The 25,381-nt window shown below is 44.9% G+C and overlaps 2 protein-coding genes across 2 annotated transcripts in view; one reads left to right on the top strand and one right to left on the bottom strand.

Moving 5' to 3' along the window:
• The first annotated feature begins 577 nt into the window (after window positions 1–577).
• Window positions 578–3,547, top strand: LOC135528041 (ATP synthase subunit epsilon, mitochondrial-like). The gene is made up of 3 exons (XM_064956806.1): window positions 578–675; window positions 2,822–2,946; window positions 3,351–3,547. Coding segments are annotated over exons 1-3 (159 nt in total). The 5' UTR covers window positions 578–643; the 3' UTR covers window positions 3,353–3,547.
• A 1,381-nt stretch (window positions 3,548–4,928) lies between these two features.
• The window catches only part of LOC135527435 (piezo-type mechanosensitive ion channel component 2-like), a 40,846-nt gene continuing 20,393 nt past the window's right edge, over window positions 4,929–25,381 (bottom strand). Inside the window, exons 26-55 of the mRNA XM_064955965.1 lie at window positions 18,878–19,043; window positions 18,451–18,694; window positions 18,058–18,154; window positions 17,758–17,917; window positions 17,537–17,626; window positions 17,348–17,430; window positions 17,244–17,252; window positions 16,965–17,030; window positions 16,637–16,749; window positions 16,434–16,554; window positions 16,265–16,327; window positions 15,999–16,165; window positions 15,692–15,891; window positions 15,311–15,472; window positions 14,788–15,063; window positions 14,375–14,633; window positions 12,769–12,957; window positions 12,481–12,682; window positions 12,199–12,328; window positions 11,852–11,999; window positions 11,520–11,734; window positions 11,255–11,413; window positions 8,034–8,181; window positions 7,583–7,771; window positions 7,389–7,481; window positions 7,125–7,294; window positions 6,773–6,889; window positions 6,468–6,547; window positions 6,083–6,302; window positions 4,929–5,532 (exon numbers count right to left, since the gene is read on the bottom strand). Coding sequence (XP_064812037.1) covers window positions 5,280–5,532; window positions 6,083–6,302; window positions 6,468–6,547; window positions 6,773–6,889; window positions 7,125–7,294; window positions 7,389–7,481; window positions 7,583–7,771; window positions 8,034–8,181; window positions 11,255–11,413; window positions 11,520–11,734; window positions 11,852–11,999; window positions 12,199–12,328; window positions 12,481–12,682; window positions 12,769–12,957; window positions 14,375–14,633; window positions 14,788–15,063; window positions 15,311–15,472; window positions 15,692–15,891; window positions 15,999–16,165; window positions 16,265–16,327; window positions 16,434–16,554; window positions 16,637–16,749; window positions 16,965–17,030; window positions 17,244–17,252; window positions 17,348–17,430; window positions 17,537–17,626; window positions 17,758–17,917; window positions 18,058–18,154; window positions 18,451–18,694; window positions 18,878–19,043 — 4,589 coding nt within the window. The 3' untranslated portion in view covers window positions 4,929–5,279. The remainder of the gene's footprint in view (window positions 5,533–6,082; window positions 6,303–6,467; window positions 6,548–6,772; window positions 6,890–7,124; window positions 7,295–7,388; window positions 7,482–7,582; window positions 7,772–8,033; window positions 8,182–11,254; window positions 11,414–11,519; window positions 11,735–11,851; window positions 12,000–12,198; window positions 12,329–12,480; window positions 12,683–12,768; window positions 12,958–14,374; window positions 14,634–14,787; window positions 15,064–15,310; window positions 15,473–15,691; window positions 15,892–15,998; window positions 16,166–16,264; window positions 16,328–16,433; window positions 16,555–16,636; window positions 16,750–16,964; window positions 17,031–17,243; window positions 17,253–17,347; window positions 17,431–17,536; window positions 17,627–17,757; window positions 17,918–18,057; window positions 18,155–18,450; window positions 18,695–18,877; window positions 19,044–25,381) is intronic.

Here is a 25,381-nt window from a genome sequence, read left to right on the forward strand (position 1 = left end):
TGTATTCGTTTCATATGCACTTTGTTAATAAACATTAAAAAGTTATACTATATAGCATTATTTTTCATAACAAACCAATCCATTTTTTAAATACATTGTGGTTAAGTTTGAGTATGATTTCATTTAATAATTTAATTATAATTGTTTTAACACCAATCATAGACAAACTATCGCAAACTGTTTGACTTGAAAAAATTACAAAACAACTTTTTTTTTAAAGAGCCGTTTGGGAGCCAAAAGAGCCGGCTCTTTTTGGTGAGCTGAGCCGAACGAGCCTGCTCACTGGAAAGAGCCGGAATGCCCATCACCACGTCCCACCCTCCCTGGTCCTTCAGAGTGAAAAATGACCGAATAACATAACATCCATTGAAATGTCTGGAATTTTCGTGACGCATATTTCAGAGGAGAGAGTGCACCTTATTTCGAAAAAAGCCTAATGTAGCATAAATAAGAACTCAAATCCCCTTCGCTACATAACGTTAAAAAAACGGTACTCATCAGATTTCACATACTGTCGATCACAAAGCGCAGATAAAAATCCCGCCCCAGGAAGCGTGTCAACCCTAGCGACGTCATTTTCGCCTCTTCCGCCCTGTTTTTATAACATATCCGAGTTGTCCTTGAGCGGAACATCACTGGCAAAATGGTTGCATACTGGAGACAAGCGGGCCTTAGGTAAATGTATTCAATATTGAACAATGTCACATTTGGACTGTATTCTGATTTTAAGGTCATGCACTTAAACGATGTAGCTACTAAGTTGCATATTTGCTTGAGAGCTCTGGTGTGATTGATATCCAACTAGCGCCTAGTTAGACGATATTATAAACGCATTTGACGAGTTAGCTAATATAGCGTGTTTCCCGTGAGTTATAATCAAAGTGGTCATATAATTGGTGTGACTGACCGTGATATCACTCTGTCTTACGTATCGACATTATTTTTAGGACAAAAATTAATTGAAATGTGTATAATCGAAATGCTATATCCAGTCTGTTTAAAGCAGAACTGCCAACTTGTGCGTTGGTGGTGACACGCATTTGAACGCGCACGGCACATCTCACGCATTGAAAAGTACTGCAATTATAGTGCGTTAACTTTTCAACTGTGCTCCAAATCGCGTTGAATTCGGAACATCTGCGATTGCAATTTAACATAAGCGGAACGTCTATCATTGTCCTGACTTGCCACAACACTGACCCGCGCCACATTGAAGCATATGATTGGTCGAGTTATGGAAGGGATAAAGTGGATTGGATGCATTTTTTAAAGAAATACCCCTCAGGATTAGAGTGGCGCTGACTGGAGAGCCAGAACATTCTCTGCTGAGTTTCTAAAACTGTAAAAAGAGCAGCATGGTAGCGCTGTTTAATGTACAATGTGGTGAGCAAGATGAGGTTGCTGTTACTCCCAGTCCCTATTGCAGAAATCAGCCTTTTGACAGCATGTACTAAAGTCGATTTAATCCATACTTGCATTAGTCCCCTTGTTTGGCGATTGAAATTTAGGTTGTGACAATGAAAAGGCAGCAGAGACCTGCAGTATGTAAGCAGGGACGTTTGGTAGGGTGACCTGACTTGTAACTATGAAAATAATTTTGTCAAACAGATTGTGAAACCAGAATTGTACATTAGGATTCTAGAGGGCGAACAACACATCAACAAATATTTTGGTTAGGGTGTAGGGGCTAATTGATGTCGTCTTGACTTCAGACAATTTTATCTATTTACTTTGTCTGAGAGGAACAATTCTCAATCTTAACAATGGGCTAAAACAGAGTAATTACTGTTTTGTCTGCACGAACACTGCTATTCCCCACCCTTTTTAAAAATTTGACTACTTCACAATTTTTTCTGTTTTAAATCTGATATGCCTACTTGTCTTTGTAAATGAATTGAGGCTATGTATTTTTGCAGCCATTCATGGACAGTTTTGAATAAGTTATACAAATAAGCATGGGATATTAAATGCCCCAAGAATCAAATATAATTTGACATTTTAGTATTTTGTACATGCTAGGGGAACTCAAACACATCCTATGTAGAGTAAGATAATGGCAAGGATATTCCACTAGTAGGAATCAGCTACCTGAATGTTGATATTCATTAGATTTTCTTAAAGGCTGGGTGATTTTGAGAAATGAATTGTTATAACAAGAACACTTTCAAACACACAGCGCCTGGGAAACAGCTCAGGGGTGGCCAACCTTCCTGGAGAGCAAGAAGGATTTTCTTTCAGTTCTATTGTAAAGATGCATGTTTGTCCTTACCTTGAAAGGAGTCTCTTGACAAGGAGACTGCAATCTATGATTTGGTTACCCAGTGTCCTCAACCATGAGTATTTCCTGTGCAGAGCCTTGGTGTAGTGGTTACACTCCCCGGGCACATGTCATATGACTTTCCACCTGACAAAAGGAATCAATCTCTGCTTCCCACCTTCCCACTGTTTCTCCCATTTCCGTATCACATTTCATTACTGTCTGAATGTGTCAAACCACCCAAGAACTTTAATATCATCCCCTCCAAAAATCTATTACAAAGTTGTAGAATTGAGTGATAATTTAATGTCCAAAGCATCCAGAATACACCTGACCAGTCCCCCCCCCCGGTCATAGGGGTAAGCCATGCCAAAATATATAGAATTGCAGGAAATTAGCTTTAAAAAAGTACAATCTTCCTGGGGAGGACCCCCCCCCCCCCCCCCCCCCATCTTGGTTGTGTGCCAGGGGGAAAGGAAATTCATAGAAAATCTCACTCCAAGCTTAGCTTTCTTCAAAAGGTGGCAACCCTGGCTAAAGTGTTTCTTTCTGTGTCCACTGCAGCTACATTCGCTTCTCTGCTATCTGCGCGAGTGCGGTGCGAGCAGCACTGAAACCACAGTTCAAAGTCGAGGCAATGAAAGTTGCAGAATCCAGCGTCAAAGTCTATGTCCCAAAGGCTATAGCATGTGAGTATTGAAAGGACAAATCACTACAATCTTTTAAAATAATAATTGTATCCATCTACCACCTCCTAACCATCACACAATATTGCCTCAAACTCTTGCTGCTTGGGCTATCACACCTGATTTATATTGGTTCTATTTACTGCAGCTGCCAAGTAAGCATGTCAAGTATTTGCCTACTAAATCAGTCTGCTTTATTAGGCAAGTCAACTTTCTCATTGCCATAGATGTAGAACACTGCAGATTATCAGACAGTAATCACCATAATTTATATATTGCCTATGGGCATTACTCTCTTTTTGTAATCTGCAGTTCTCAAGCAACTAGAACAAGTAGCTAGATAACATCAATAGTTCAAAGTTTAAGATCAGTCGAACTTGACATGTTTCCCTCTCTTTATCTTGCAGGATGTGAATCAATGTAATGGATGTTCTTCAGGGCCAAGAGGATTTTTCTAAGTCCCTGCCAACATGTCTGTCTTTGTGAATGGATGAAAATGCAAGGGTTAAATCTAGATTTGTGGATAGATAGGGGACCTAACAGAACGGAGATGTTTTTCCTTTAATTTGTAATTAAGAAAATGAATTAAAACTCCTATCTAAAAGATGTTTGCTGGATTACTTAAGCTTGCATCCATGACTCTTGTTTGCCCCTGTTTTGTAAAGATGTACAGTGGCTTGAGAAAGTATTCACCCTTGGCATTTTTCCTATTTTGTTGCCTTACAACCTGCAATTAAAATAGATTTTTGGGGGAGTTTATCATTTTAATTTACACATGCCTACCACTTTGAAGCTACAACATATTTTGTGAAACAAACACAACTTGAGCATGCATAACTATTCACCCCCCGAAGTCAATACTTTGTAGAGCCACCTTTTGCAGCAAATACAGCCTCAATAAGCTTGGCACATCTAGCCACTGGGATTTTTGCCCATTCAAGGCAAAACTGCTCTGGCTCATTCACGTTGGATGGGTTCCGCTGGTATACAGCAATCTTTAAGTCATACCACAGATTCTCAATTGGGTTAAGGTCTGGGCTTTGACTAGGCCATTCCATGACATTTGACATGTTTCCCATTTAAACCACCCAAGTGTTGCTTTAGCCGTATGCTTAGGGTTATTGTCCTGCTGGAGGGGAACGTTGGTCTTAAATCTCTAGCAGACAAACAGGTTTCCCTCAAGGATTTCCCTGTATTTAGCGGCATCCATCAGATTGGATACTCCAATCGCCGCTATGGAGCTTTGCAGCTCCTTCGGGGTTATCTTTGGTGTCTTTGTTGCCTCTGATTTAATGCCCTCCTTGCCTGGTCTGAGTTTTGGTTCACCTTCCCTCTTGGCAGTTTCTTTGTAGTTCCATATACATTTTTTTTTTAATTTATTTGTTGGTGCTCCATGGGATGTTCAAAGTTTTTAATTTTTATAGCCCAACCCCGATCTGTAATCCACAACTTTGTCCCTGACCTGTTTGGAGAGCTCCTTGGTCTTCATGGTGCCACTTGCTTAATGGTGTTTCAGATTCTGGGGCCTTTCAGAACAGGTGTGTGTGTGTATATGTATGTATATATAAGATCATGTGACACTTAGATTGCACACAGGTGGACTTTAACTAATTATGTGACTTCTGAAGGTAATTGGTTGCACCAACTCCTATTTAGGGGCTTCATAGCAAAGTGGGTGAATACATATGCACTCACCACCTTTTTAAATTTTTTGAAACAAGTTATTTTTTTCACTTCACCAATTTGGACTATTTTGTATGTCCATTACATGTAATCCAAATAAAGATAATTTAAAATTAGCTTAATGCAATAAAATAGGAAAAACGCCATGGATGATGAATACTTTTGCAAAGCCCTGTGCTTTACCTGGCAACATGGACTGTGAGTGGCTCTTCATAACTTAACACTTCAGGAGTCTTATGTAACAGTAGGATATAATCTCTGATTTTTATTCATTTAATTAAATACTGTACATAGACGGAGTACAGTGTGAAATGAGTGAATACTTCTAGATGAGCTTTTCAGTGCAATGAAACAGGGCTGTAATTCAGTGGGATGTGTAAAGTTGCAGAATGTTGAGAGAAATACATTCTGTAGAGCAGACATGCATCTGTAAGCTCTTTACAAGCCATTTGAATCTAAAACTCAATGTTGCATCTCAACTTCAATTAAATAGTTTCACACTTGGAGCACATTTCTATGATTATGGCCTATGGTCTTCCTTTGTAAAAATTTGAATCACTTAAAAGTAGTCAGTGATTCAAAAGGCATGCATTGTACAGTAGGAATACAAAACAAACAAATCGTCCTGTTCGTAACTAAAATGTCAGTGCTCTCTAATCTCTCTTCTCTCTGGTCATCTTGATCATGGTCTCTGGTGAGCGATACAGGAAGATGAGCTTCTCGAACAGTGTTTCCTCCAGCTCCATCTCACCAGTCTCTCGCACAACAAAGATGTCCGTGCAGAGCTTCAACACCCGATCCACACACGGCAGCTCCTCAAACATGATGGAGCGGGATATCCCGTTGAAGAATTCCCTGACAAACTTTCCAACGAACAGCACCACAGACATGTACAGGCCCACGATTCTACCGTAGCAAGGTGGAATGGCACAGGAGGTGGTATCAGGTTGCAGGTCGAGGCCAGACAAGCAACATAAGTATATGGGATTTCATGGAAAAGAGGACAAAGAGTTTATTTAGCAGTGAGAACAAATCAAGTCAAAGCGTCAATCAGCAGTAGAAACAATAACAAATCAATCGCCCTGCCCCGGGTTCGGTAAAAGCTGAGTGATTGGGCTGGAGAAATGTAACCACAGAAATTCATAGACAAAGCTTTGGATGCAAGGACTGATCCACAATATCAAAATTATAGTTCTAACCATGTTTTGAGGCTATATAGTGTTTGTTTACATTTTGTTTGGTAAAACAAGCTTATATTTTGGGTTCTGATGGGGAACGACAGTTGAACTAAGCTCATAATTATAAGTTATATTCTTCAAGAGTCAATGGGTACATACTGTATTAATTTATAAGTCTAAAACTGGCTGTATCAACTGCTGATTGTCACTTTGAAGGGATAGTTCTCTTAAAATGTAAATAGCTCCTTGGGCAGCATTGTGGTTTTTTCTTTACCTACCCCTGTCCTGCTAGAGCACCCAGGCTGGAGGGGCTGACTTTGTCATTGAAAACCACTATCTCAATGCTGTGACAGCTGCTCTGGATGTGCCCTTGTCCAGGAGTGCATTCCTCCACCATCCACCACTGACCCCCCTCTGCACTTCCACTGTCTTCTGCCCGCTGTAGTTTGATGGACAGGGGCCGGTAGAAGGCCAACATCTGCAGGTCCTCAGGCCTATCTGAGTGTTCTGGGATGTTGGAGATGGGTCAGGGAAGATTTGAATAAGTGAGAAGCAGAGACCATGACCTTCAGTTGACTGGTTAAGATCCATGGTTATACAAACATCTGCATTTGTTAAATATATTTTCTGTACAGTATAATGGTTGGATAGAGGGTTACTTACCTACTTCCAGACGGGTGGCCATCTTGGACTCCAGTCCTCCGGGACCTCTGATGAATTTGGGCAGGAGAGACTCAATGACCCTAGCAGAGAGAATGAATGACAGCATATCAGCACCAACATTCTATTACCATTGTGATCATATCTTTTGTATGTGGAGTTCTTTTGAATGTAATAGGTCCTCTACAACTAGCTTTCAGAGCGGTTATTTTAGGTTATTTTATTGACAGTAATGTCATGTTGACTGTGGCTGTAAATTCTATTAACAGTTGATGATGTAGTGAGAGTGCTGTGATGATGAGACTCACACAGAGTCACTGCGTGTCCCTATGAGCATCTGAACTATCTGGTCCCTCAAGGCCCTGTCCTCATACTTGACAGTGTGTTCCCCCACGGTCTCCACGTTCATCGACAGAGACGCATTCCTGGGGAGGAGGGGCACACGCACACACACATACACAGAGTGAAATCACTACCACTATCACTAACTGGTTAAGTTGTTTATTATAGCTGTATCATATGGCATATGTTTTTAGCACAAACCATACAATCTTAGCTTTGACACAAGGTCAAAAAGTCAGACCTCAAGCCTTAATGGCGTTATATACCCCTTTCACATGTAACCAACCTAGAGCCCTATCCAACCCTGCTACACTGTACCTGAGTAGTACCCATCGCAGGGTGATGTAGATGTGGGTGGAGTTGCTGAGTTCATGGATCATAGCATCACGGCTGGCAGGGCTGATGCTCCACAGTAGACTGGCATCACTCTTGATCTTTGCAATGACAATGTCCTCGGCCATGTAGTTCACAAGGAACTGCATGGCTGACTGAGAGAGTTAGAAAGAGGAGTATGTTAGAGGTCCTTAGGGTCAATTCCACAGTCCCTCAAACTTGCAACTTGTTGTAACAAGATCCTCTTACCGGGTGAGTGGCATAGAGGTTGGTGAGCCGGTTGAGGCCTGCCTCTGAGTATGGCATCAGGTTCTGCTCCTGGGCACTCATTGTGAACAGTGGCTGTATAAAATGTACACAGAAAACATCAGCACTAACAGTCTCACAGAAGGAGAACATTTTACCAAAATAGAAAGATTGTGAGTTTATGAGGTCATCTATACCTCATATCCTGCTATGCTGAGCTGAATTGAGACATCTAGAGGCTGATTGGTCACCCCAGCCACTGACTTGACCAATGACATGAAGAGGAGGGGGAACCAAATTACGCTGATGAGGAAGAATATGATGAAGCCGCCCATTCCATACTTCACCACCATTTTCTTCTTCTGCCCTGGGGTGTGTGGGTATTTCTGTACAAATTAAAAAGACAAATGATTCATAGTTCAACACAATTTTGGTCAGTTCAAGTTGTAATTATTAGCCCACAATTGTTCTTGATACAATAATTATTAGTCTAGTGTTTATAGATATATAAAAAAAACATGAAGACAGAAAAAAAAACTAATTCTACAGCGATTCACCATAAACTATCAGTCAGATCTACTCTCTATGGAGGTGAGTTTGAGACTGACAACTGCTGCCAGTCTATTGGCAGTTCGGCATCCCAGTTACCTTCTCCGACTCCCTCCAGCACTTGAGTATGAAAATGTTGGCATAAATGTCCTCGACACAGATCCAGCTGCCCAGGCTGAGGGTGGTGTCGGTCCAGACCCAGTCCATCACAGCACGCAGCTCTATAAGGAACGGAACCAGGCGGAACCTGAGGAGGAGACAGGGACAACCCATAGAGATAGTTAGAGGACACAACATTGTATATGTCCCATTATGGTGTCTGTGAGAGCATGGCAGTGCCATTGAGGCCATCTTCATTTTAAAGTAGTCCATTTTATTATTCTACAAATGTAAGTTGGAAAACAAACTGGAAGGCTGTTTACTGCCACCTAGAGGTATAAAGCCAAGGTTGGTGATTTACTACCAACTGCAATTATGAAATGTTTTCTCACAAGTATAATTAATTGGCTGATCCCTCCTGATGACGTGGATTTGTTATTAGGATCCCCATTAGCCTACGCCAATAGTGACAGCTAGTCTTACTGGGGTCCGACACGTAACAAAAAAGACAGAGACAAAAGACTTTCCAATTTACATGCAGATGAAGTCGGAGGTTTACATACACTTAGGTTGGAGTCATTAAAACTTGTTTTTCAACCACTACACAAATTTCTTGGTAACAAACTATAGTTTTGGCAAGTCGGTTAGGACATCTACTTTGTGCATGACACAAGTCATTTTTCCAACAATTGTTTACTTATAATTCACTGTATCACAATTCCAGTGGGTCAGAATTTTACCTACACTAAGTTGACTGTGCCTTTAAACAGTTTTGAAAATTCCCCAAAATTATGTCATGGCTTTAGAAGCTTCTGATAGGCTAATTGACATCACATTGTTTTTTTGTTTTTTTTCACCTTTATTTAACCAGGTAGGCCAGTTGAGAACAAGTTCTCATTTACAACTGCGACCTGGCCAAGATAAAGCAAAGCAGTGCAACACAAACAACAACACATGGAATAAACAAACGTACAGTCAATAACACAATAGAAGAAAAGTCTATATACAGTGTGTGCAAATGGCGTGAGGAGGTAAAGCAATAAATAGGCCACAGTAGCGAAATAATTACAATTTAGCAAATTAACACTGGAGTGATAGATGTGCAGATGATGATGTGCAAGCAGAAATAGTGGCGTGCAAAAGAGAAAAAAGTTTTAAAAACAATATTGGGATGAGGTAGGTAGATTGGATGGGCTAATTACAGATGGGCTGTGTACAGCTGCAGCGATCGGTTAGCTGCTGAGATAGCTGATGTTTAAAGTTAGTGAGGGAGATATAAGTCTCCAACTTCAGCAATTTTTGCAATTCTTTCCAGTCATTGGCAGCAGAGAACTGTAAGTAAAGGCAGACAAATGAGGTGTTGGCTTTGGGGATGACCAGTGAGATATACCTGCTGAAGCGCATGCTACAGGTGGGTGTTGCTATGGTGACCAGTGAGCTGAGATAAGGCTGAGCTTTACCTAGCAAAGACTTATAGATGACCTGGAGCCAGTGGGCCTGGCGACAAATATGTAGTGAGGGCCAGTCAACGAGAGCATACAGGTCGCAGTGGTGGGTGGTATATGGAGCTTTGGTGACAAAACGGAATGCATTTGAGTCAATTGGAAGTGTACCTGTGGATGTATTTCAAGGCCTACCTTCAAACTCAGTGCCTCTTCGCTTGACATCATGGGAAAATCAAAAGATATCAGCCAAGGTTCATCCTTGGGAGCAATTTCTAAACGGCTGAAGGTACCACGTTCATCTGTACAAACAATAATTCGCAAGTATAAACACCATGGGACAACGCAGCCGTCATACCGCTCAGGAATGAGACGCGTTCTGTCTCCTAGAGATGAACGTACTTTGGTGTGAAAAGTGCAAATCAATCCCAGCACAACAGCAAAGGAAAAACCTTGTGAAGATGCTGGGGAAAACAGGTACAAAAGTATCTATATCCACAGTAAAAACGAGTCCTATATTGACGTAACCCTAAAGGCCGCTCAGCAAGGAAGAAGCCACTGCTCCAAAACCACCATAAAAAAGGCAGACTACGTTCTGCAACTGCAGATGGGGACAAAGATCGTACTTTTTGGAGAAATGTCCTCTGGTCTGATGAAACAAAAATAGAACTGTTTGGCCATAATGACCATCGTTATGTTTGGAGGAAAAAAGGGGAGGAATGCAAGCCGAGAGAACACCATTCCAACCGTGAAGCACGGGGGTGGCAGCATCGTGTTGTTGGGGTGCTTTGCTTCAGGAGGGTCTGGTGCACTTCACAAGATAGATGACATCACGAGGGAGGAAAATTATGTGAATATATTGAAGCAACATCTCAAGACATCAGTCAGGAAATTAAAGCTTGATCACAAATGGGTCTTCCAAATGGACATTGACCCCAAGCATACTTGTGGCAAAATGGCTTAAGGGCAACAAAGTCAAGGTATTGGAGTGGCCATCACAAAGCCCTGACCTCAATCCCATAGACAATTTGTGGGCACAACTGAAAAAGCGTGTGCGAGCAAGGAGGCCCGCAAATCCGACTCAGTTACACCAGCTCTGTCAGGAGGAATGGGCCAAAATTCACCCAACTTATTGTGGGAAGTTTGTGGAAGGCTACCCGAAACGTATGACCCAAGTTAAACAATTTAAAGGCAAAGCTACCAAATACTAATTGAGTGTATGTAAACTTCTGAACCACAGGGTATGTGATGAAAGAAATAAAAGCTGAAATAAATCATTCTCTATACTATTATTCTGACATTTCACATTCTTAAAATAAAGTGGTGATGCTAACTGACCTAAGACAGGGAATTTGTACTCAAATTATCAGGAATTGTGAAAAACTGAGTTGAAATGTATTTGGCTAAGGTGTATGTAGACTTCCGACTTCAACTGTTCATTTAAAAACATGAACATGTAGTGTGTGTGTGTGTGTGTGTGTGTGTGTGTGTGTGTGTGTGTGTGTGTGTGTGTGTGTGTGTGTGTGTGTGTGTGTGTGTGTGTGTGTGTGTGTGTGTGTGTGTGTGTGTGTGTGTGTGTGTGCGCGTGTTCATGATGTTATCAGTCCCCATAGGAAGTACCACCCAGTTGACTACTTCAAAAAAGTGGAAGTCCTTAATGGCGCTGCCCATGTTAAAACAGGCTTTTGGGCCCTAGAGTCCTCACTATCTCTGTGGGACAATTCTGGTATTATGGGATGTTCTGGCCTTTGTTAATCTATCATAGAGCATTGACTGCACCCTTGAAAGAGGAATAGGTTGAGGTAGTTATAGTTCTTGGTCAGGAAGTTTCCCAGCACACGATTTGGGTAGCCACACTTGATCTGGTAGGCTGAGAGGCCAAAGTAGATGCACTTCACAAAGTACCACAACTGTGCCACCTGGTTCATGTTGAACCTCCTAGAACACAAGAGAAGGACCATGAAAAAGGTCAATAAGCAGCTCCTTTTTTGATGGTTACCCATGTATTCACACTGTAATTAAATTAATCAACATTAACTCTGACCTCTCAGTCACCCCAGGGAGTATGAAAAACATCCAGAAGTGGATACCAAACACCAGCACCACTTGGAAGACACATTTTCCCACAAGGGTTTTGCGGAGATAGAGAGCACGGTCCACTATCATGGTCCCAAACTGGATGAGCAGCATGACCAGGAAGGCCGATGGGACCTGGTCCTCCCCAAGAGCATCTGTGATGTCAGCAGCAGCACTGTGTTTCTGTTCCGACACAAAAAGAAAACAGTGGAAGAAATCCACTTGAAACAAGTAGGCCAAATAGTTTTCCAAATTCAATTGTGACTCAAGACAGGTATTCTCTTTTTTCTCTTTTCTCACCCCAAAAGCCCAGTATCCAAATATTATGACAACAAAGTTGACCACGTCAATCAGAAACATAAGAGCGTAGACATCACACACTGGGCTGTACTCTGGGTGAATGATGTCATAGAAGAACTGCCTGATAGGTAGGTATATGTGTAGGGCACTGCGAAGACAAAAGAGGACCATGACTGAAAATGTCCATTCATTTTTAAACCAATACTTAAACATGCACTCATGTCCCGTCAAAAGTCCTGCCTCCAGGATTTGTTTGTAAACTGCCAGTTGTCACCAGGGATATGAAATGAAAGTAACAGAATTCACCTACAATGAATATCCGGAGGTATAGAGTGCTAAATGCTCACACTTCTATGATAGCAGCTTTAGCCTCTAGCATCCTTTCTCTGATCAGCTTCTTGATCCTTTCCTTCCTGGTCAGGGGAACTTTATTGTGGTGCCTCTTCTTCGAGTGGCGCTTTTTGAGCTGCATATCATCTGCAAGAATATCACATTTACATCAAGAACCATTAGTATATTCAGGTTGGGTAACATTTCCCATCTGTTCAGGCAACACCCCATTTCAACTACAATACCCTCTCAAACAAACTCATTAGTTCAGCACTGTTTAGTCTACTGAATGTATGTACCGTTTGTCTCAGTGGAGTTGGCTTTTCCCCGTCTGCGAAACACGGATGCAGTTGAGGCCTGTAGAGGAAGGAAGGGCAGTCTTCGCTTCGGCTGATCCCCTGCTTTGTCTCCTCCACTCATCTTCTTCTTCTCAGTCTTCTTCTTTAACTTCTTGAAGAAGTCCGGCATCTCAACCTCTTTGTTATCCCAAAGACCGTGACACTACGGAGAGAAGAAGAAGTTTTGCAAAACTGTGCTTTATTATCTTTTATATGATGTTCCACAGAAACCAGCATTCCCGTCAGTACCTTTAGAATGGAGCGATGGAAGAACAGAGCCAGGAGTTGTATCAAGTCAAAGAGAACGTAGCCATCTTTCTTCTCCACCCCAATGATGTTGGGCAGAGCAAAGGGCCGGTCCGCATTGATGCCTCGGTAGGCCGAGGTGGTCCAGGGGAAAAAGCCAAACTGGAAAAAATACTTGACCACCACAATCAGCTGGAAGAGATAGGAATCGTCAATCACCCATACATACAATGTATGCATGCATGACTGTAAGTCCCTTTGGATAAAAGTGTCTGCTAAATGGCATATATTGTTATATATAGATATACACACAACACAATTACCAAAAGTATGTGGACACCTGCTCGTCGAACATTTCATTCCGAAAGCATGGGCATTGATATGGAGTTGATAACCCTTTGCAACTATAACAGCCTCCAGTCTTCTGGGAAGGCTTTCCACTGGATGTTGGAACATTGCTGCGGGGACTTTCAATTCAGCTACAAGAGCATTCGTGAAGTCGGGCACTGATGTTGGGCGATTAGGCTTGGCTCGCAGTCGGTGTTCCAATTCATCCCAAAATTGTTCGATGGGGTTGAGGTCAACGGTCTGTGCAGGCCAGTCAAGTTCTTCCACACCGATCTCGACAAACCATTTCTGTATGAACCTCACTTTCTGGACCGTGGCATTGTCATGCTGAAACAGGAAATGGCCTTCCCTAAACTGTTCCCACAAAGTTGGAAGCACAGAATTGTAGAATGTCATTGTATGTTGTAGTGTTAAGATTTCCCTTCACTGGAACAAAGCGGCCTAAACCGAACCATGTAAAACAGCCCCAGACCATTATTCCTCCTCCACCAAACTTTACAGTTGGCACTATTCATTCGGGCATGTAGTGTTCTTCTGGCAGCCGCCAAACCCAGAATTGTCTGTCAGACTGCCAGATGGTGAAGCTTGATTCATCACTCCAGAGAACGTGTTTCCGCTGCAAGCTTTACACCACTCCAGCCGACGCTTGGCATTGCTCATGGTGATCTTAGGCTTGTCTGCGGCTGCTCGGCCATGGAAACCCATATGATGAAGCCCTCAACGAACAGTTCAAGTGCTGACATTGCTTCCAGAGGCAGTTTGGAACTTGGTAGTGAGTGTTGCAACCGAGGACAGACAATTTTTACACACAATGCGCTTCAGCACTCGGCGGTCCCATTCTGTGAGCTTGTGTGGCCTACCGCTTCGCAGCTGAGACATTGTATCTCTTAGACGTTTCCACTTCACAATAACAGCACTTGCAGTTAACTGGCGCAGCTCTAGCAGGGCAGAAATTTGATGAACTGAGTTGTTGGAAAGGTGGCATCCTCTGACGGTGCCACATTGAAAGTCACTGGGTTCTTCAGAAAGGCCATTCTACGGCCAATGTTTGTCTATGGAGATTGCATGGCTTTGTCCTCGATTTTATACACCTGTCAGCAACGATATGGCTGAAATAGCCGAATCCACTCATTTGGAGAGGTGTTCACAAACATTTGTATTTATAGTGTATATTATGTTTAATTAACCATCAATCTAAATAATCAACCAGCCAACCAATCAATCAACATATCACCTCATTGGGGGTGCCTGCTGTGCGTACCTCTGTGTAGATGATGGCTGCCATCCAGAAGCGCTTGGTTGGGCGTGGCACAGACAGCATGGCCCAGAGGAAGATAAGGATGGGCAGGATCAGACTGAGCAGCGAGGCCGACACCATGTGATTCAGGATGATCACAAAGTAGCACAGCATCTCTGACTTAGACACCATGGTGTTGTACAGGGCAAACACCAATCTCAGGTGTCTCGGAAGAGACTGGAAGAACTGATCAGACGCTTCAATTTCATCGTTCTCAAACATACTGCAATAGAGGAGAATCACAGTACGTGAGAAAAATTGATTTTTTTCCTGATTCTCAACTTTACTAAAAGGTACTGTGATACAACTGAATGGGTACGCTTGACTATACCATGATTGTAAAAAGAAAAAGAAAGTCCCAATCTCCCATGACTGACTTGTTGAGCAGTAGCTCGCTGGCCGTGAGGTTCCTGGTCTCACTAAGTGGCCTGGAGGAGTTTGGGAAATCTTCGCTGTTCTCATCAAACTCCAGATAGTCCAGGGAGATGGATCCTGAAATCATCACAGCTTTTTCCCTCTCCTCCTCTTCTTCCTCCCTCCATTCCTCCTTCTCCATTCTATATTCATCTTCCACTTTATATTCCCCCTCCTCTTCTTCATATGCATCCTCTCCTTCTTTACTGTCCTCCTTATTGGGAACAGTATCATCATGGCTGAGGAAAAATGTAATTCAGAAAGAAAGATGGATATAAGATGGAGTCAAACAAACTATGAGTTTATAGAGGGGTATAGAAAGTTAGTAGATATGAAACCAAATATACAGCAAGTCAAATAAAATAAGAGTTTATTTGTTGAGGAGGAGCTGGAAAAACGGCCACCTTCTCCATTGGCGCCATCTTCAATAATGGTTTACGGTACACAGAGCAGAGGAAACCATAAGTGCATAAGTGTCACCATCACCTTAGTGGAGGGTCTTCAGTGTCAAATGAGTCAAGGTCCAGGTTGGTAGTTTTCAGTAGTTTCCGCCTGAGTTGGTCGGCAGCGGCCTGGAGTATAGGAGGGTCATCCAGCTCATCCAGAGTGGGCTGGCGAGACCCAAGCAGGGTCTCATCCGTCATGCAGCTAAGACATGATGACAGGGAAACATGTTGACCATCCTGGTCCTATGAAGCCATTCATAAAGCCTCCATAAAGAGGTTATAAAGCAGAATAGCATAATAGTAGAAATACTCAATAATACATTTAAAACTGATTGGTTCTGTATAATACATGCAGCCTGCTAATGGAATAGGTAACGAATTTCACAAATTAATGAATCAAGTCTCTGTAGGTGATGCTGACCTGGACAAGCTGCTACCCCAGGAGATTTTGGAGTGGGTGTGTTTCAACGTGGAGTAACCTCGTGCTGATGACGGCACAGGTGGAGGGGAGGAGACAGGGGGAACTATGTCTTCCTGGTCTTCCATGGAGGCCAGGGTGTTCTGTCTGGACATCCAGTTCTCATAGAAGCGCTTCACGCTCTCCTGTGACACCTCTTTCCCCTGTAAAAGGAACATTTTGTTTTTGTCAACACTGCAGGGAGGACATAACTTAAAACAGGGTTTTACAAGTGAAATGACGTATCCCCTGTGGATGAATGTTACTTCACCTTCTTCTGTTGCTGGCCTAGAAGAGCCCTTTCAAAACGTAGCACTTTGGAGATGTCCAGACCATCTTTGCAGAAGGAGTTCAGGCCCTCAGTGAGGTCATCCAGAAGGGACAGGATAAACACCCATAAAAACTTGAGCGAGTCGATAATCCTCTGAAATATATTTTCTGTGAGAAGACAGAGACATTGTATCAAGTTAGTGGCAGTGACGTCTAGAGTTATTCTACTGTATGTCCATGAAGCGTCTGTTGAGGTGGAATGTTGACCTTTCTCCTCCACTTCATTTTCCTCTTCCAACTCATCCTCACTCGACTCGTCCCTCTCAATGCCTTGGATCAGACAATTAAAATCGTGATGACACAAAACAACACATTAGTTATTCTGTCTCTATGACAGAATTATGCAAACAGTCCCATACAAACCAGACCCTCTTACCTTGTTGTCTCTGCAGCTGTCTCTTTGCCCTCCTCTTCTCCTCTTTTTTCATCTTCGACTCTTCTTTTCTGTGTAAATTTAAGGCTGCTTTGGAGCTTGTGACCCATGCCTCATAGGCTAACTGTGGAGAAAGGAGGCACATTCAACAACGTACCCTAACACTATTTTACAACTCCTTGTCGTTTGTCTTCTTTGTCCCTCACCTGAAAAGCAGATTTCTTCTTTGTTAGTGTCTCTTCCTCTTTCTTTTCCTGGACTTCCTCCTCTTCCTCTTCACTGTCACTCTCAAATAGATGGTAGCCACAGTTGTTTTCAACTGAAGGAAAGACAGAAGTGTGAAACAACAAAGACATGAACTCCTGTTCATTCTACTTTATACTATTGCAGTATGTGAACTGTTTTGATCACTTAAAATGAATTTGAATAAAAAAATGACAATTCATAATGAGATTGAACCATATCCCCCTATTGAAGTTCTGTTTGTAACTGAACAAATCTGAATCTTATTACTTAGGTTTATGGAACACTTACCACCAGGCCGTGAAACCCAGGGTCTCCACCATTTCTCCTGATCATTCTCTGCCTTCTCAATTTCACCTGGAAAACATATTCCCCCATTCATCCCATCCCTCCATCATAAATGTATCCTTTCATTCAGTGAGACTGAGAAGAATAATGAGTTGAGTCTCCCCTCACCTTAGAATGTAAAGCGATTTGAGCAGTTTTAATAGTCTAATGCTATTGAATCTAATATTAAAGCTGGAGGTAAACATTGCCCCTAACCACAGAGCTAGGATCAAACCATCTTACCTCTCAATTCTAGTAGGGGTAAATACAAATATCAGAGTATACGTTTAACAACGGGCCCTTCGTCAGTGGTTATGGACAACTTCTACTAGCTATATGACGCTCACCCTTTGGCACTATATCAGTAGGGGGCGCTGCTACGTCTCCTTGGACAGGCTTACTCTTCTGTTTGGATTTGATCTTCTCCATCCTAGAGGAAGGGTTCAACACAGTGAATTAAAACAATGCAACAATAGCAAACCCCTTTGACTGAACACTAGATGAGAACAAACAAGCTGCTGTGGTATAAGTCTTACTGCTTCTTCAGCGTCTCCACAGACTTCTTCTCCATCTCCAGTCTGGCAGCAACCAGTTTCTTCACTTTGGCTTCAAAGAGCTCAGCACCCCTTGAAATATGAAAGAAAAACAACCTATGTGGTCATACATTCAGCTGGTTCCATTCAATAGATGAATAAACCGTCATCTCAAAACTTTACTGGTAAGGAAGTGGTCAGGTCAGTAACTAGATCATTCTAACCTGGAGGCCAGGATCTTGGAGGCCTTGAGGTCAGACACCACATACAGGAAGTAGTAGCTGAGGAAAACCCTCCTCTGAGCCAGGAGCACGGTGAAGCAGATCGCATCCCACACGATGCCCGCCTCCCCCTCCGGCAGCTCACACTCATCATCAGGAGCAGCTGGGAACACACACATATACACATATGTAAGCACACACGCAGGTGTGCACGTAGCTAAACACACACAGACACAGATAGAACAGGCTACATAAATGCACAACAACACACAGTGTGTTAATGTGATTATCAGTCACACTTACGGAGATCATAGCCTTTGATTGTACAGACCATGCTGAAGGCCTGAATTAGCCAGCAACCATTCTTCAACAGGCTGTCCAGATAAGCACATGAGCCAAGCTGTGGACACACATACAGCAAGACAGATAACTCAGAGGAGACAGAAGACGGGACATGAGACACTGATAGTCAGTAAGTGGAGCTGTTAAATTAGCATCAAAGAATGAAGACTAGATTAGTGCAGTAACACAGAACAGGCTGTTAGCATTGATGAGTGATTAAAACCAACTGTGTTATTAGCATAATACAATGTGGTACACATAGTATATGAATGAAAAATCCCTTTCAGCAACGAGGATAGGCTAGGTTTGAGGATAGGCTAGCTGAGACAGTGAGTGATTAGCTGGCTAACATACAGATAGCAGGTTCTTCATGCCGATGACAAAACAGGTGTAACCGATGAGCCAGTCCCAGAGCCTGAGGATGTATCGTACAGGCTGCATGAGCAGGATGCCCCCGAACAGCATGAAGTAGAAGCAGGCTAGCAGGTAGCCCAGGCAGAAGATGTTAATGCGGGTGGTGCCTGTGATGAAGATGAGGCACAGCACCAGCCAGAAGAAGTAGCTGAACACAAACACCTTGACCATGTCCAGGTAGGACCTGAGGGAAGGAGAGACATATTACCAATTGAGTAGGTGCAGGAGTTTTTCTATACCATGTAACCAGACTGGGAAAAACTCTGGACCGTAGTTGTAGGCTGTAAGTTGTTTCATGAAAACTATAAAAGAGTTGTCTAAAGCACTTACAGGTCTGCGGCCACGCTAGCTTAGAGAGTCCACTGACCTGCAGTGGAGGAAGTTGTTGACAGGGATGTACTTGTTGAAGGAGCGTGGGTCCAAGCTGCGGCTGATCTCCACGTTCTCCCCGCCCATAAGGCGCACCGCGGCACGGTTCTCCTCCTCAAACACCTTCCACTGCAGCGATGAGCACATGAGCAGGAGGTGGTCGTCTGGACACGCAGAAAAACAAAATGGCTGCCTTGATCACTTACACTACATGACCAGAAGTATGTGGAAAAATTGCCCGTCAAACATCTCATTCCAAAATCATGCGCAATAATATGGAGTTGGTCCTTCCTTTGCTGCTATAACAGCCTCCACTCTTTTGGGAAGGCTTTCCACTAGATGTTGAAACATTGCTACGAAGAATTTTATCAATTCAGCCATGAGCATTAGTGAGGTCGGGCACTGATGTTGGGCGATTAGGCCTGGCCAGTTCAAATTCATCCCAATTCGTTCCAATTCATCCCAAAGGTGTTCGATAGGGTTGAGGTCAGGGTTCTGTGCAGGTCAGTCAAGTTCTTCCACACCGATCTTGACAAACCATTTCTGTATGGACCTCACTTTGTGCATTGTCATGCTGAAACAGAAAAAGGCCTTCCCCAAACTATTGCCACAAAGTTGGAAGCACAGAATCGTATACAATGTATGCTCTAGCGTTAAGATTTCCCTTCACTGGATCTAAGGGGCCTAGCCCAAACTATAAAAAACAGCTGCAGACCATTATTCCTCCTCCACCAAACTTTGGGCAGGTAGCGTTTTCCTGGCATCAGCCAAATTCAGATTCGTCAATCAGACTGCCAGATGATGAAGCATGCTTCATCACTACAGAGAACTCATTTCCACTGCTCCAGAGTCCAATGGCGGTGAACTTTGTACCACTCCAGCTGACGATTACATTGCTCATGGTGATCTTAGGCTTGTCTGCGGCTGCTCGGCCATGGAAGCCCCTTTCATGAAGCTCCCGATGAACAGTTATTGTGCTGACATTGCTTCCAGAGGCAGATTGTAACTCGGTAGTGAGTGTTGCAACTGAGGACAGACAATTTTTTGATGCACTATACACTCGGCGGTCCCGTTCTGTGATCTTGTTGTTCTTAGACATTTCCGCTTCACAATAACAGCACTTACAGTTGACCGGAGCAGAAATTTACGTACTGACTTGTTGAAAAGTGGCATCCTATGACGGTGCCAAGTTGAAAGTCACAGAGCTCTTCAGTAAGGCCATTCTACTGTCAATGTTTGTCTATGGAGATTGCATGGTTGTCAGCAACGGATCTGGCTGAAATAGCCGAAACCTGTTATGAACTTGAGTGAAGACCCAAAAGCGGTTTTAACAGAAAACAGAGTTCTTTAATGAAAATACAGGAATGGCATAAATCCTCTTCCAACGTTGTCAGCGGAACAAAAAGAACGTTAGTATAGTGCAGGATGCTCCTGCCAGGCAGACTCCGACAGGACAGGACAAGGTGGAAGCAAACGAGACGACAGCTTGCTTCTGGCATCAAAAAACACAAACAAGAATCAGACACCGAAAGTAGCAGGAACAGAGAAAGAAATAGAGACCTAATCAGAGGGGAAGAGAGAACAGGTGGGGAAGAGTGAAAGAGCTAGTTAGGGCAGATGTAGAACAGCTGAGGAATGAGAGACAGAGAAGGTAACCTAAAAAGACCAGCAGAGAGAGAGAATGAAGAGAAAGGACAGGAACAGACATAACAAGACATGACAGTACCCCCCCCACTCACCGAGCGCCTCCTGGCGCACTCGAGAGGAAACCTGGCGGCAACGGAGGAAATCATCGATCAGCGAACGGTCCAGCACGTCCCGAGAGGGAACCCAACTCCTCTCCTCAGGACCGTACCCCTCCCAATCCACTAGGTACTGATGACCACGGCCCGAGGGCGCATGTCCAAAATCTTACGAACCCTGTAGATGGGTGCGCCCTCGACAAGGATGGGGGGGGAGGGACGGCGGGGGCGCGAAGAACGGGCTTAACACAGGAGACATGGAAGACCGGGTGAACGCGACGAAGATAGCGCGGGAGAAGGAGTCGCACTGCGACAGGATTAATGACCTGGGAAATACGGAACGGACCAATGAACCGCGGGGCCAACTTGCGAGAAGCTGTCCTAAGGGGAAGGTTCTGAGTGGAGAGCCATACTCTCTGACCGCAACAATATCTAGGACTCTTGGTCCTACGCTTATTAGCGGCCCTCACAGTCTGCGCCCTATTACGGCAAAGTGCCGACCTGGCCCCCTTCCAGGTGCGCTCGCAACGCTGGACAAAAGCCTGAGCGGAGGGGACGCAGGACTCGGCGAGCTGAGATGAGAACAGCGGAGGCTGGTACCCGAGGCTACACTGAAAAGGGGATAGACCGGTAGCAGACGAGGAAGCGAGTTGTGGGCGTACTCTGCCCAGGGAGCTGTTCTGACCAAGACGCAGGGTTACGAAAAGAAAGACTGCGTAAAATGCGACCAACAGTCTGATTGGCCCGTTCGCTTGACCGTTAGACTGGGGATGAAAGCCGGACGAGAGACTGACGGAAGCCCCAATCAAACGGCAAAACTCCCTCCAAAATTGAGACGTGAACTGCGGGCCTCTGTCGGAAACGACGTCAGACGGAAGGCCATGAATTCGGAAAACATTCTCGATAATGATCTGAGCCGTCTCCTTAGCAGAAGGGAGCTTATCGAGAGGAATGAAATGAGCCGCCTTAGAGAATCTATCGACAACCGTAAGAATAACTGTCTTCCCCGCTGATGAAGGCAGTCCGGTGATAAAATCTAAAGCGATGTGAGACCACGGTCGAGAGGGAATGGGAAGCGGTCTGAGACGGCCGGCAGGAGGAGAGTTCCCAGATTTAGTCTGCGCGCAGACCGAACAAGCGGCGACAAATCGACGCGCGTCACGTTCCCGAGTGGGCCACCAGAAACGCTGGCGAATGGAAGCGGCGTACCCCGAACGCCGGGGTGGCCGGCTAACTTGGCAGAGTGGGCCCACTGAAGAACGGCCGGACGAGAAGGAACGGGGAACGAACAGAAGGTTCCTAGGACAAGCTCGCGGCGACGGAGTGTGAGCGAGTGCTTGCTTTACCTGCCTCTCAATTCCCCAGACAGTCAACCCGACAACACGCCCCTCAGGGAGAATCCCATCGGGGTCGGTGGAGACCTCAGAAGAACTGAAGAGACGAGATAAAGCATCAGGTTTGGTGTTTTTGAGCCCGGACGATAAGAAATAACAAACTCGAAACGAGCGAAAAACAGAGCCCAACGAGCCTGACGCGCATTAAGTCGTTTGGCTGAACGGATGTACTCAAGGTTCCTATGGTCAGTCCAAACGACAAAAGGAACAGTCGCCCCCTCCAACCACTGTCGCCATTCGCCTAGGGCTAAGCGGATGGCGAGCAGTTCGCGATTACCAACATCATAGTTACGTTCTGACGGCGATAAGCGATGAGAGAAAAACGCGCAAGGATGGACCTTGCCGTCAGAGAGAGCGCTGAGAAAGAATGGCTCCCACGCCCACCTCTGACGCGTCAACCTCAACAACAAACTGTCTAGAGATGTCAGGTGTAACAAGAATAGGTGCGGATGTAAAACGATTCTTAAGAAGATCAAAAGCTCCCTGGGCGGAAACGGACCACTTAAAGCACGTCTTAACAGAAGTAAGGGCTGTGAGAGGAGCTGCCACCTGACCGAAATTACGGATGAAACGACGGTAGAAATTAGCGAAGCCCAGAAAGCGCTGCAGCTCAACGCGTGACTTAGGAACGGGCCAATCAATGACAGCCTGGACCTTAGCGGGATCCATCTTAATGCCCTCAGCGGAAATAACGGAACCGAGAAAAGGGACAGAGGCGGCATGAAAAGTGCACTTCTCAGCCTTCACATAAAGACAGTTCTCCAAAAGGCGCTGGAGGACGCGTCGCACGTGCTGAACATGAATCGAGAGAGACGGTGAAAAAATCAGGATATCGTCCATGTAAACGAAAACAAAAATGTTCAGCATGTCTCTCAGGACGTCGTTAACTAGTGCCTGAAAGACAGCTGGAGCGTTAACGAGGCCGAAAGGAAGAACCCGGTATTCAAAGTGCCCTAACGGAGTGTTAAACGCCGTCTTCCACTCGTCCCCCTCCCTGATGCGCACGAGATGGTAGGCGTTACGAAGGTCCAATTTGGTGAAAAACCTGGCTCCCTGCAGGATCTCGAAGGCTGAAGACATAAGAGGAAGCGGATAACGATTCTTAACTGTTATGTCATTCAGCCCTCGATAATCCACGCATGGGCGCAGGGACCCGTCCTTCTTCTGAACAAAAAAAAACCCCGCTCCGGCGGGGGAGGAGGAGGAGACTATGGTACCGGCGTCGAGCGAAACCGACAAATAATCCTCGAGAGCCTTACGTTCGGGAGCCGACAGAGAGTATAATCTACCCCGGGGGAGTAGTTCCCGGAAGGAGATCAATACTACAGTCATACGACCGGTGTGGAGGGAGAGAAGTGGCCTTGGAACGACTGAACACCGTGCGCAGATCGTGATACTCCTCCGGCACCCCTGTCAAATTGCCAGGCTCCTCCTGTGAAGAAGAGACAGAGGAAACAGGAGGGATAGCAGACATTAAACAGGTTACATGACAAGAAACATTCCAGGATAGGATAGTATTACTAGACCAATTAATAGAAGGGTTATGGCGCACTAGCCAGGGATGACCCAAAACAACAGGTGTAAAAGGTGAACGAAAAATTAAAAAAGAAATGGTTTCGCTATGATTACCAGAGACAGTGAGGGTTAAAGGCAGCGTCTCACGCTGAATCTTGGGGAGAGAACTACCATCTAAAGCGAACAAGGCCCTGGGCTCCCCTAACTGTCTGAGAGGAATGTCATGTTCCCGAGCCCAGGTCTCGTCCATAAAACAGCCCTCCGCCCCAGAGTCTATCAAGGCACTGCAGGAAGCAGATGAACCGGGCCAGCGGAGATGGACCGGAAAGGTAGTGCGTGATCCAGAAGGAGAGGCCTGAGTAGTTGCGCTCACCAGTAGCCCTCCTCTTACTGATGAGCTCTGGCTTTTACTGGACATGAGGTGACAAAATGACCAGCGGAGCCGCAGTAGAGACAGAGGCGATTGGTGATTCTCCGTTCCCTCTCCTTGGCCGAGATGCGAATACCCCCAGCTGCATAGGCTCAGCATCCGAGCCGGCGGAGGAGGGTGGCAGTGATGCGGCAGGTGGCAGTGATGTGGAGAGGGGAGCAACGGAGAACGTGAGCTCCTTTCCACGAGCTCGGCGACGAAGATCAAACCGTCGCTCCATGCGAATAGCGAGAGCTATTAAGGAGTCCAGACTGGAAGGAACCTCCCGGGAGAGGATCTCATCCTTAACCTCGACGTGGAGACCCTCCAGAAAACGAGCGAGCAAAGCCGGCTCGTTCCAGTCACTAGAGGCAGCGAGAGTGCGAAACTCAATAGAATAATCCGTTATGGATCTATTCCCCTGACATAGGGAAGACAGGGCCCTGGAAGCCTCCTCGCCAAAAACAGAACGGTCAAAAACCCGTATCATCTCCTCCTTAAAGTCCTGATACTGGTTAATACACTCAGCCCTCGCCTCCCAGACTGCCGTGCCCCACTCACGCGCCCGTCCGGTAAGGAGAGAAATGACGTAGGCGATGCGGGCTGCACTCCTGGAGTAAGTGTTGGGCTGGAGAGAGAACACCACATCACACTGAGTGAGGAATGAGCGGCACTCAGTGGGCTCCCCAGAGTAACACGGCGGGTTGTTGATCCTGGGCTCCGGAGACTCGGAAACCCTGGAAGTGGGCGGTGGATCGAGGTGGAGTTGGTGAACCTGTCTTGTGAGGTCGGAGACTTGGACGGCCAGGGTCTCAACGGCATGTTGAGCAGCAGACAATTCCTCCTCGTGTCTGCCTAGCATCGCTCCCTGGATCTCGACGGCGGAGTGAAAAGGGTCCGGAGCCGCTGGGTCCATTCTTGGTCTGATTCTTCTGTTATGAACTTGAGTGAAGACCCAAAAGCGGTTTTAACAGAAAACAGAGTTCTTTAATGAAAATACAGGAATGGCATAAATCCTCTTCCAACGTTGTCAGCGGAACAAAAAGAACGTTAGTATAGTGCAGGATGCTCCTGCCAGGCAGACTCCGACAGGACAGGACAAGGTGGAAGCAAACGAGACGACAGCTTGCTTCTGGCATCAAAAAACACAAACAAGAATCAGACACCGAAAGTAGCAGGAACAGAGAAAGAAATAGAGACCTAATCAGAGGGGGAAGAGAGAACAGGTGGGGAAGAGTGAAAGAGCTAGTTAGGGCAGATGTAGAACAGCTGAGGAATGAGAGACAGAGAAGGTAACCTAAAAAGACCAGCAGAGAGAGAGAATGAAGAGAAAGGACAGGAACAGACATAACAAGACATGACAAAACCAGTAATATATATATATAGTGTATGTAGAAGACACAAATTGATGTTGTATGAATGGATTTACATTACACACTATA

Source organism: Oncorhynchus masou, chromosome 33 (assembly GCF_036934945.1).
Source record: "Oncorhynchus masou masou isolate Uvic2021 chromosome 33, UVic_Omas_1.1, whole genome shotgun sequence".
In the NCBI taxonomy this organism is placed as follows: domain Eukaryota; kingdom Metazoa; phylum Chordata; class Actinopteri; order Salmoniformes; family Salmonidae; genus Oncorhynchus; species Oncorhynchus masou.

Excerpts from the sequence above, each read along its gene's own strand:
- LOC135528041 (XM_064956806.1), top strand. The coding sequence starts at position 644 with ATGGTTGCATACTGGAGACAAGCGGGCCTTAG. Across the intron at positions 676-2,821 it reads TGGAGACAAGCGGGCCTTAG|CTACATTCGCTTCTCTGCTA; the intron begins GTAAATGTATTC and ends TGTCCACTGCAG.